The sequence below is a fragment of the Staurois parvus genome, unplaced genomic scaffold (assembly GCF_062004578.1).
Source record: "Staurois parvus isolate SC_StPar_1 unplaced genomic scaffold, SC_StPar_1.0 ptg000177l, whole genome shotgun sequence".
Classification (NCBI taxonomy): domain Eukaryota; kingdom Metazoa; phylum Chordata; class Amphibia; order Anura; family Ranidae; genus Staurois; species Staurois parvus.
In genome coordinates, this window is record NW_028317973.1 from 31,905 (window position 1) to 44,641 (window position 12,737).

The 12,737-nt window shown below is 38.9% G+C and overlaps 1 protein-coding gene across 4 annotated transcripts in view; it reads left to right on the forward strand.

The window, feature by feature from the left end:
* Nucleotides 1-12,737, forward strand: part of LOC149462284 (ubiquitin carboxyl-terminal hydrolase 54-like) — a 73,290-nt gene that overhangs the window by 21,010 nt on the left and 39,543 nt on the right. For 2 of the 4 annotated variants that reach the window (XM_089677080.1, XM_089677081.1), the window contains exons 6-9: nucleotides 177-316; nucleotides 1,003-1,182; nucleotides 8,123-8,242; nucleotides 10,399-10,588. In XM_089677080.1, coding sequence (XP_089533206.1) covers nucleotides 177-316; nucleotides 1,003-1,182; nucleotides 8,123-8,242; nucleotides 10,399-10,588 — 630 coding nt within the window. The remainder of the gene's footprint in view (nucleotides 1-176; nucleotides 317-1,002; nucleotides 1,183-8,122; nucleotides 8,243-10,398; nucleotides 10,589-12,737) is intronic. The other 2 variants (XM_089677082.1, XM_089677083.1) reach the window with 2 other exon arrangements.

Below are 12,737 nucleotides of genomic sequence, written 5' to 3' on the forward strand. Positions count from 1 at the left end.
TGGCTCCTAGGTGCTATTATGTGTGACTGAAGTATAGACATTAAATTGTGCAGTTCAGCGATCAGTGTAAGTGGTTCTGTGTTATTGGTAAAGTGATGAAAAAAAGGTGTCATTACTACAAAAGTAAATTACAAAAAAGTGTAATATTTTTGTTACTGTGACTCACTTTCTTAAAGGGAATATCACTCAAGGAAAAGCCCCGGTACAGCTCCGGCTCCTACCTGGCGAAGCATTCCAAAGTCTCAGAGCAGCAGTGCATTAGATATGGCGGATTCTGCTTCCAGTGTTTGGGTGAAGGTGCATCCGTCACACGTTGGTAAGACTGACATTCATTCTAGATCACACCTTTATTTCTATGAACTCTGAGCAGTCTTTTATTTAAGAGATATATTGTATTGGACACCCAATACATTGCTAATATGCCATGTTTTGTGCATTTTATTTTACATTACTGAAGGCACTATGTATTATGTTAGCATGTTACGTTTTCATGCAAGTGGAATAAGTCGTGTATATATACAGTATATTTTCATTCACCATTCAGGGTTATGCTGGTTGTGTAACTTCTACAGAGAGTTAGTGAAATGAATGCAGAATTGACCCTTTTTCCCAGTCTACCAATCTAATACTGTCTGCCTCCAGCTGGCTCAAAAAGTGGTTACCTATAGAAAGCAATCTGATTCCCTAAAATATAATCAAATTTGCTGCTATGAGCTACTAATTAAAGTATAACTAAAGGCAAAACTTTTTTTGGATAGAAGAGTGGAGAGGGAATACACTAGCTGTCTGGGTTTTATTGCTGTTTGCCCCTTTGTGTCATGTTTAGTATTATCATTGAAAGTGAAAGAAAATCCCAAATTTTGCGTTTTTCCCAGAACAGTAGTAGAAGAGAAATTGTCCAGTGGGCACTTTTCACACTCCTTTAATTTTGAGATGAGGCTTTAAATGAGCCTAATCTCAAAATTAAGCTTGAAGTACTTTTTGTAATAGTTTTTGTCATAGTTGCAGCAACAGAAAATCCTGTTCCTTTGAAGACCGAGCTCGATGAACTTCAGGAAGAAGTGCAGAGAAGGGCCAGGGAACAGGAGATACGCTGGAAACGGGAGAAGGAAATTGAGGCTGCTATGGGCTTCAATCCACGACCCCGACGCTTTTTAGACTTGGATGAGTTACAGAATCAGGGTAATTCTGCCTTCTATTTATGTATTTGTGTGCCTGAAAGAAGCTACAGTATATTAAATCTCTTGTGGTCAAGAATTACATTTAGTTGATTGACTAGCTTTAAAATATGAAATTACTCCACATTAAACACTTCTAGCCATCAAAAGGCCTAAGTAAAGCTTGTCTGTAATATTTTATGATAAAAATGGAGGTCTCCGTCACTCATATTTTGAAAATATACACTGCTCTAAAATAAAGGAACACTTTGAAAACACATCAGTTCTCAATGGGGAAAAATCTCATACTGGATATCTATACTGATATGGACTGGGTAATGTGTTAGGAACATAATGATGCCCCATCATTGGATGGAAATAAAAATGAACAACCTACAGAGGACTGAATTCAAAGACACTCTGAAAATAAAAGTGAAAAAATTATGCAGCAGGCTAGTCCATTTTGCTGAAATTTCATTGCAGCAACTCAGAATGGTATTCATTAGTTAGTATAACCCCCACGTGCTTGTATGCATGCCTGACAATGTCGGCATACTCTTAATGAGACGAGAGATGGTGTCCTGGGGTATTTCCTCCCAGATCTGGACCAGGGCATCACTGAGCTCCTGGACAGTCTGAGGTGCAACCTGGCAGCGCCGGATGGACCGAAGCATGATATCCCAGAGGTGTTCTGTTGGATTTAGGTCAGGCGAGTGTGGGGGCTATTCAATTGGACCAATTTCTTCATCCTCCAGGAACTGTCTGCATATACTTGCCACATGAGGCCGGGCATTGTCATGCACCAGGAGGAACCCAGGACCCACTGCACCAGCGTAGGGTCTGACAATAGGTCCAAGGTTTTCATCCCGATAGCTAATGGCAGTCAGGGTGCCATTGTCTAGCCTGTAGAGGTTTGTATGTCCCTCAATGGATATGCCTTCTCAGACCATCACTGACCCACCACCAGAACAGTCATGCTGAACAATGTTACAGGGAGCATAAAGCACAGGGCACCAGTGGCGGACCTGCCAATTCTGGTGTTCATTGGCAAATGCCAATCGAGCTCTGTGGTGCCAGGTAGTGAACACAGGGCCCACTAGAGGATGTTGGGCTCTCAGGCTACCCTGATGAAGTTTGTTTCTGATTGTTTGGTCAGATGGAGGTCATTTTGTAGGGCTCTGGCAGTGCTCATCCTGTCCCTTCTTGCACAATGGAGCAGATACCAGTCCTGCTAATGTGTTACGGACCTTCTACGAGCCATCCAGCTCTCTGGTAACTGCCTTCCTCCTGGTATCTCCTCCATGCTGTTGAGACTGTGCTGGGAGACACAGCAAACCTGGCAATGGCACATTTGCCATCCTGGAGGAGTTGGACTGCCTGTGCAACCTCTGTAAGGTCCAGGTATCGCCTAATGCTACTAGTAGTGACACTGACCCTAGCCAAATGCAAAACTAGTGAAAAACAGTCAGAAAAGATGAGTAAGGGAAAAAATGTCAGTGACCTCCACCTGTAAAACCATTCCTGTTTTGGGGGTTGTTTCATTGTTTCCCATCTAGTGCACCTGTTAATTTCATTAACAACAAAGCAGCTGAAACTGTTTAACAGCCCCCTCTGCTACTTAACTGACCAGATGAATATCCCAGGAGTTTAACTGACTTGATGCTATACTCTGATTAAAAAGTGTTCCTTTAATTTTTTTTGAGCAGTGTATTTGAAAGCCACATATTTTACACCAAGGCTTCCTTGAGTGCAGTATTTTGCACTTTGTCAATTGCCTTTTCCTACATACATATGCTCTTGCTTGTTATGAATTTACTAGTTACCATTTTCTGTTTCTTGTTGTGTTTCATATACCCATGAGAAGACTTTAGCTAACATGTTAAAGCGTGGGCACCTCGTGTTTCTGCACCTTAGCAGAAGATGAGGTAGCCATTAGGGAAGCTTGTTCTCAGTTCCTGTGCTATGCATGTCTTTGGTGTTATAGTAAGACCACACTCTTTTGCAACTAAGACTTCTGTTTTTATTGGGATAAAAAGCCTTCCACCACCAAAACAAAACATAACAGAGCCTTCTTGTAGTCCAGATGTATTTTTACCTAATCTTTATTAAGCTGGTGGATAGATGTACTACCTATCTTAGTTGGACTAATGGTGTAATACAACCCCAATTCCAAAACCATTGGGATGCTGTGTAAAATATCCATAAAAACAGAAAGCAATGATTTGCAAGTCTCTTAAACTCATATTTTATTCACAATAGAAAACATCAAATGTTTAAACTGATAAAATGTATCATTTTAAGAAAAGAAATAAATAAGGTCATTTTGAAACTGAAGGCAGCAACATGCCTTACAAGTTTGGATAGGGCAACAAAAAGCTGGCAAAGTGGTACTAACAAAGAGCTGGAAGAACATTTTTACAACTAATTAGTTTTTTTGGCAACAGGTCAGTAACATGATTGGGCATAAAGAGCATCTTAAGAGAGTCAGAGTGTCTCATAAGTAAAGATAGACAGAGGTTTGCCAACCTGTGAAAGGCTGCAACTAAAAATATTTGGACAATTTCAGAATAGTGTTTCTCAGTGTAAAATTGAAAAGAATTTAAATATATCAACATCTCCAGTACATAATATCAAATGATTCAGAGAATATGGAGAAATCTCTGTGCAGAAAGGACAAAGCCGAACCTCAATATTGGATGCCCGTGATCTTCGGGCCCTCAGACGGCACTGCATTACAAACAGGCATGACTCAGCGGTGGACATCACTGCATGGACTCGGGAATATTTTCAAAAATCACTCTCTGTGAACACAGTTCGCTGTGCCATCAAAAATGCAAGGTAAAGCTCTATCAGAGAAGAGAAAAGAAGCCATATTTAAACATGATCCAGAAAAGCTGCCATCTTCTCTGTTCATTTAAAATGGTCTTTCACAAGTGGAAAACTGTTTTGTGTGATCGGACAAATTGAAATTTGACTATAGAAGAGAGGGAGCTTCCAGCTTATCAGAACTCTGTTCAAAAGCATGCATCTCTAATGGTATAGGAGTACATTGGTGCATATGGAATGGCCAGCTTGCACATCTGGAAAGGCACCATCAATGCTGAAAGATTCATCCAAGATTTAGAGCAGCATATTCTCCCATCCAGATGACATCTTTTTCAGGGAAGGTCATGCACTTTTCAGCAGGACCATGTTAAACCACTTATTGCATCTATGACAACAGCATGGCTTCATAGTAAAGGGTCTAGGTGCTTGACTGGCCTGCCTGCATTTCAGACCTTTCACCAATAGAAAATATTTGCCACATCTTGAAACAGAAAATACAAGAAAGAAATCCCAGGACTGTTAAGCAGTTAGAATCCTATCAGGCAAGAAAGGGAGACCATTCCTCCACCAAATCACCAGCAACTGGTTTCTTCAGTTATCAGCCATTTACAGCGTGTTTATTATAAGAAGAGGGGATGCTACACCATGGTAAACATGGCCCTGTCCCAACTTTTTTTAAGAGATGTTGCTGCCATCAAATTCAAAATTACCTTTTTTTTTTTTTTTAATGGTTCATCTTCTCAGTTTAAACTTCTGATAGATTTCCTATTGTGAATAAAAAATGGGTTTATAAGATTGCAAATCATTGCATTCTGTTTTTAATCAGATTTTTTTTTTAGTGTCCCAACTTTTTTTGGAATCGGGGTTGTAGTTTGAGTAATTTTTCTATAGTATAAATTATGTGGCCATGTTTTGTGTACTTGCAGGGCAGAAACTAAATTATAATGTTCAATGGACAGGTTCATTCCAACCGTTTAGTATGAAATTGTCAGCTATGTATAAAATTCAGCAGAGGCCATAGTTTTGTTATATAACTTATAATAATCAACTTAAGTGTATGCAGTATGTGCTATCTTGCTTATTACTGATCATTTTTCTTTGCAAGACCAATAATAATTAAGACAACCTTGGGCATCAGTGTTATCTTTTCCCCTTAGTTTTGATAACCTGACTTCATTGTGTCTTGAAGTAGACCTTAACAAAAATGGCTTACAGCTCTGTAATAAGACCTGCATGCTATCTTTTCAAGTTTGTTACCTGCTTTTGGATTTGTGTTTGTGTGTGCAATAATACCTATAATAGCAATAAAAGAAGCCTGTCAATTTACGATATTGAGCTGCCACTATTGTCCTAATCTTTTATTAAAAAGTGGCATTAATACAAACATACTTGTGATGGAATACTGACCCAATAAATGATGAAATCAAGACTGAAGTTCCACGCCAAAAGTTTTTACATCCAGATACAGCTTCTAAAGTCAAATAGAAAAATTGTCATTGATCCAAAGTGTTTTGGGGTGAAACATCCCTTTCATCAGGATCTAAGACTGACAGGCTGCATGTTTCATTACCAATCTAGTTATAATTGAACTTACATCCCCAACAAGTGCAGTTTTCAGCGCAGTATACATTAATGAAATTGAAGCCCTGATGAAGAGGATGCGGTTTGACACCTGAAATGTGTTGGCTTGTGGACAAGTACATTTTTTTTGTTTTGGAATAAAGCTGTATCAGGGCTTTGAAAGATCTGGCGTGGTGCTTGTCTTAATTTCCTTGAGTTACAAGCCAGAAGGACAGCAGAAATACGTTTGTGTGGAGAAGCAGCATGCCCATAATCCAGATGCCCTGACTAATCTAATTTAATTTTTACCACAGAAGGTCAATCCTAAAAGGGCCCCAGTGCTTCCACTCCGTGTTTTTCCTTTAAGGAGAAGTGGAGCTTTTTTTTCCCTATTTATACTTACCTAGGTGGATGCTGCATCTGTCCTTCGCCGGCTCTAAAGGAGAGAACTCCGTGATTACATGATCGTGGCGTTCCCACAGCTGTTCTGAGCAGAGAGTGGGACTGTCAGACACTGCTGTCTGCTCAGCCCCTCCAGCGCTGGGCTGGGGAGGGGAAGGGAGCAGCTGGCTCAGGCACTCAGCGCTTCACTGAGAGGCTGAGCTAGGTTGGGATCTTTCCCCAGCCTGGACCTGTCAGCTGAAAATGGGTCATAGGAGTGCAGAACAAACGTTAAGTGATGAAGCATCCATAAGATATGAATGACATTCCCAGAATTTTCACCTACAAAACCAGGTCATCTATCCTATTCCTAACTCTTTAATCTATATCAGACTTTAATCTGTCTTTCAAAGCAATATTTCTTAATACCAAAGAGATGGAAAACTACAATCTTCCTTTGCTTGGGGAGTAGGCCCAAAGACATTATTGGGCTACACTCAAAACTTGGCCCTCATGGGGTGCACTTGCCTTGCTGCCCTCACAAGAGGGCGCACCGGCCTAATACATTATCCTTTAAAATGGTAAATTTAATGTAAAAAAGTAAGTATTATACTTTCAAAGTCATAATACATCTCATGAGTACAGCACAAACAGTCCGCAAAACATCAAGGTGTACAGAAACAATGGAAAATCTAGAGGCTGACTTGTTTCGAGGACTTATCCTCTTCCTCAGAAATTTATCAGACTCTAGATGTTCCATTGTTTCTGTATACCTTGATGTTTTGCGGACTGTTTGTGCTGTACTCATGAGATGTATTTCCACCTTTTTGTGACTTTGTGATTATAATTTTTTTTACACTAAATGTACTATTTTAAAGGATAATGCACTAGGCCGCTGTGCCCTCTGTTTGTTTTCCGTTACTGCATTTCTTAATACCAGCCTACATTGGTTTTTCAGATTAACAAAAATATGACCATGTGCCATACACTGATCGAAACACTTAATGAATGAACTGATCTACCAAACCTTTCTTGCCTATTTAGCAATTTCAGTTGAGCATTTGTTTATTTTTCAGCTATGTTACTACTTGATAAAGGTGTAAGTTTCCTTAAACCAACATTTCCATGTGCATGGAATTTCTTGTGTTTTGATATCTATGCTAAGAAAAAGCCAAACCCGCCTATCTAAGGAGGCTGAGTTCACCTTTTTGTATTAAAATAATCAATGCACATGATTTTGCAGGGAAAAAAAAAATGGATGCATTATTCTTTTTTCATGGATTGCAGGTGCATTGTCATGCTCCTGCAGACACTCCTGACAGCTGTCTGCTTGTACTTCCATATGGGCACACAGTTACTCAGCTGCAGGAAGTATCAGTGAACTGTGAGGGTGCAATGCGCACCATGATAGTTCATTGAGAACTACAAGCTGTCTGCCACGGTAGCAAACGGGACTTGTAGTTCGTTCATTCACAGATCACAGTGAATGACTCAGCTGTATGGGTCGCCACACAGCCATGCTGTTTTTAAAATTTATCAACAAAAGCAGGGAGAGTATTATAGTGGGGGGTGAGCGGGGCTACTGCATTAGTAACACGTTAATGTTGCACCCTAAATGCAGGTGTAACAGGCTTCTAAAGGGAACTTATCTTTTAATTCAGCAATGAGGAGAAACCTTCATTAACTTTTTAATCCAAAAGGTGTTCAAGCCAAGAATATGTACCATTTTCAAGGGGCCACTTAGCTGTAAGAAACAAAATGTACAGAAATTATAAAACGTTAAATTTCAAGCCTGATACTAAGAAAACCAATAGCTTTTAGATAAAGTATAAAAGCTTTCTTTTTTTTTTTTGCCTCTTGTGGGTGTTTGGGTGTTTCAGGGTCATGCTGAGCATGCAGAACATAAACTTCTTTGTTTTTAAAATGTTAAAAGAATAAAGCTAAATGTCAGATGTGCTTGGCAGTTGTTTGTGACCATTGTGGCAGACACAAGCTTCTGAAGGAGAAAAAAGACATTAATTTGCTGAACAGAGTTGTTAAGTGGTCATCTCCAAAATAGCTTTCCATCGTTGCCTCTGTGGCCATAGCAACTATGAGAGAGCTGATGGAAGGCACTTTTTTTTTAAATTTATTTACTTATTTATGTAAGCCACATAAAAAGCAAATAAGAAATGGACAATTCTCTGTGGCCATTACAGGAAGGAGTGACAGCTTTGAGCGGTCCATGCAGGAGGCAGATTCCGTCTTTGAACAGTCACTGAGGCTGGAACAGAAGGGGGATTACAGTACAGCTATGGCACTGTGTAATGAAGCTATTTGTAAGTAACTCATAACCAATGCTTAAGTCTGCCTTATGTCTTGTTAACATGGCATGCTTTAACATGTTGTGGCTCAGCTATTGGCTGTAGAAGGTGACCTTTTTGTTTTCTGATTTTGTTTTTTTTTCAACAGAATCCTTGCAGTTTGCTGTTAACCCAAAATACTCCATTGCTTTGTTATTCCTGCTTTTGTTGCTTTGCCCGTCTTTCTACAAAAGAGGCTTTGCAGGATGGAAACAGTGCTCTAGGTTCCAATTATTTTTCATGTGACAAGTGTAACAAAGCAGCTCTTTCATCTGGCTGTAACTTGGATCAGGAAGGGCCTTTAATTACTTTTTTCCCCTCTCAGCTAAAAGGTCCGGTATTGTTCGTTACTAGGCCAAATTTATGAAACTGCTGTGGGATTTTACACCACCAGTAGCTTTTAGTGCTCCTAAGATCATGAACAGCTTATATCTATACCTGCAGACCCACACTTTGCCAGAATGCAGAATTAGACTATTTTCCTTGTCAGGTTAACCAGTACATCCTGTGTGCTTGGTATCACTTTATTCTTTTCTCTTAATCCAGCCAAAATGTTTCCTTTTTAGATAGATTAGGGTCTAAATTACCTGCTTGGGAGTTACAAGTGGCCCATTGGCTACTTTTATTTTTGTGCCTTAGACTCCCTTATATCTGAGTGACCACCTCCACCTATCTGCGACTGCCGTTACAAAAGAGTCTCAATATCCAGATTATTTAATATATGAGCTGTATTTATACTGTTAGTATATATTTATACTGTTAAAAACTCTCTTCTGTAGCAGGTGTCAAATATTTTTTCTCCTAGAGTAGTTGGAATGATAGAGAATATCATTGGGGCCCCCAAGAGAGTCTAGGCAGTTAGCAGATGATTTTAGCCCCCCAGAGTCCAATTTGAAAATATCCCATATAAGGGGACTCTTAAACTGTTGACCCGCCCTTTTAATAAAGCTAAATGCCTGGTTTATGTGTCCTTTCAGTGGCTCTAAGGCTATGATGGTAACTGATGCATAAAATGTATCCAGGTAAAATGTTCTGAATTTTCTGGCTGCATAGGATTTCTTTCTTTCGGTAACCCTGAAGCAACCAGACAACTAGCATTTTCAGAAGGAGGTCCACAATAACAAACAGTCAGTGCAGCTTTTCTTAAGTAGTGAAATCAGATGGAGAGCAAAGTGTTAAGCATGAATCCTAGCACAGTCAAGTCTTAGTAGTAGACTAGCAGAGCTGGCATAGGATGGCTGGATCTTCATATTTGGTCAAGTGCATGTGTAGTTATATCTGAAGAATCTGTTTGGTTAGTGCCAAAGTCAAACCTATGAATTGTGCAGGTGTCAACTGAAAAAGTTGCAAAACCACTACTATTCCTATCTGCACATCTCTTGATTAGAGCCTGCAGTTCATTGGAGCCATGGTGTTTCCACTTAATACAGCTAATATTATTTAGAGAGATTACTGCAGTTAGCTGGAAATCATCATAGAGTTCAATAAAAGGGTTTAGAAATGTTAAAGCCAAATTTCAACAAAACCGCTGTTTAGTGTACTGTAAGCTAGTTGTTATTTTTTTTTCAAAGTGTATACTCATAGGAAAGACCCAATTCTACTGACTTCTTATTTTACAGCCTGTAAAATCCATTTTTAATTTTCTTTTTGTCTATTCTAATTGCATACCTCCCAGTGAGATAATGGCCTCCTCACGCTATTTCTTCCTCTTTTTACAGTTCATAAAAATAGATTGGATTAATCTGGGGAAAAAATTATTTGTAATTTCAAGTTACACATGTCACTGTCATGAAGTAAGTTTAGAGAAGGGGCAGACGGTTATCTCACTTTTGTTTTTTTTGTTTTTTTTCTTTTCCTTATTTTGGAAGGTATGCAATTATTGATGAGCCTGTTCCCACTGCCAGTCAAATTGGATTCATATCAATTGAGTTATATACATTAACATATTTAGGGTGCATTGCTTACATAAATGTCCATTGTTGATGATCTAAACAAAAAAAAATACATTACTTACTTTCCTCTGTATTGCATGTTCCCATGTTCTGCTCTTTTATGCATCCTGTTTTTTCTTTTTTATATTTTGGTTTGTGTGCGTGCATTTGTTTCTGCTATGTTTTTCTTTTGCATTTTAGCTAAATTCAGACTTGCCATGCATGATGCCAGATCTAGTACACACTGCAGAGCCCTAGCAGATAAGAAGTTGCAAATGTGTTTACGAAAAGCACGAAGTCTCCCGGACCACATGCTGCTGCCGGCAATTCCTCAAGCGCTGCCACCAGCTTACCCCTCATCACAAGGGGGAGCTATAAATCAATCTACAAGGTAGCTGCAATGAAACTTCCTTTATTAGGAGTAATTCAGTGCAGTTTTTCCCAAACTTGTCTTCACATCTCGCCAAGAGTGCATTATGGCAGGTAGCTTCACATATGCACAGGGTGGAGTACTTGATAAAACAGCAATATGATCTAACTGCATATGTGATATCCACAACATTGGAACTGTTGGCGAGACATGAAGACGTGTTAGGAAATACTGATCTAGTGAACTGTTGTTCTTAAGCATGGTTTAACATCCATTTAAAGGAAATTTATTCCTAAATTGCAATTTAACTGTATTTTGGGCAACATAGACAATAAAAAAGCAAATCATTTTTTTTTCCCCCCATTTTGTCTTCACAAAAGTGGATAATTGTGCCTGCTTATAATTTTTGCCTCTCCCACCTCAAGTTTATTCATACTGGACTTTCTTCAAAACTCAATAACAGTAGCTGATACCACAGTAGGTGAAGGTTAAAGGGGATGGCTGTTATGTAAACCAAAATAAAGCATTTTGGTGAATACTAGTGACGTGCTTTCAAAACAGATTTGGTTTGATCCATATTGTCTCCAATGATAGGTGGGTTTAACCTATTGATTTGTTTCCTTTAGCTTTTGTTTTGAGCAAGAGTCATAGGAAGCTTCACCAATGCTTAGAAACAGAATTTAGAGATTTTTAGTAGCATGCATCTAGATACCATCCTTCCCAAAATGAAACCTACCCCTTACACAGTTGAGAATATGGAACGGTACCAGGGGCTAAAAGCCTGCACTGATCTCAGATGAGCAAAGCAATGGGTCTCAATGTAACATGAACTGCCCACTAGCACTATTGGATAATACTGTGATGCCGGCATAAAATCTAGCACTTTATTGGAACAAAAACTATAGTAAAAAAATCAGCCCCAGTCTTGTAAAAATCTAGAGATTTATGATTTTTGGTTTTTTCTTTCAACAAATTACTATTTCTAAATTTGTCAGATACTTTAAATATTCACCAACATATTTATAATGCAACCTATTAATTTTATTTCCTTGCTTTAGTCTTAAAACCAAAGTCCTGCCAGAGGTATTTTTAATATTGTGTAAGACCAGTCGGAAATAGGGGTATTTCCTCTATTCCATCCTGTGTGCCGCTAGAGCAAGTAATTAGAGCATACCAGAAAGCACAGAGTGCAAAAAAAAAAAAAAAAACCATAAAAAAACAAAATCAGATGTTATAACCCTTCTACACACTATCAGAGATGCTGCCTCTTCTGTCCTTGTGACACCGTTTCACCGGAACAGGAAGCAAGATCCCCAAAAGGGACACAGCAAAAAAGACTTCACACTTACAGTCCAACGTGAGTGCCAAATGTTTTTGAATGATACAATTGATTTATAGCAGAAAAGAGTCCATGCACTTCGGAGGCTAAAAAAGACTACCCCTTTATGAGGGCTTAGGAATTTGACTGTGCATAAATGGACTCGGGTAAGCAGATATCAAATAGATCTGCTCTATGAATTACAGCTCAGAACTGTTTTCAGAAGGACAGTTTAAGCCAATGTTAAGTACAGTGAAAAAAAAAAGTTTTCTTTTGCTGGCTACTGTTAGGGCTATAAAATTAATCCTGCACATGGCCTTCGGTTCCACTGTTTATTTTTGTTTTAATGTTACAAGCATAATAGTCAACAGGGACATTGTCTAATGTGTTTCAACCAGTTGTAACACATCTTATGAAAGCAGTATTAAAGCCAAAAGCAAACCATTATATTACAGCTTACCAATTTTTAGATGTGATGGCTGCGTAAGGATTTTTTTTAGGCTTGATTTCTTCTTTTTTTCATCTGGTTGTCCAGCCAGTAAGTCTAGCAGGGATGCCTGAAATGATCAGCTTTTATATATTTATGTAAAACCTTTATCCTGAAAGGAAAAAGACTGTTTGCTCAAACTGATTATAAAGTATTAGCTGGAGTTAGCTTCAATTTGTTAGTGCATCTAAATCTTCTAGTACTTCTAACTCTCCCCTCCCCCCCAGACTGACAATGCTGCTGTCCAAATCTGCCCCCTGTGCCTCTTCATCCAGAGTGGTGTTACTGGCTAGATCAGTAGCTGAAAACAGAAAAAAAAATGAATACAGCCACCACATCTGATGTTTTGTAAGCTGCAATATATT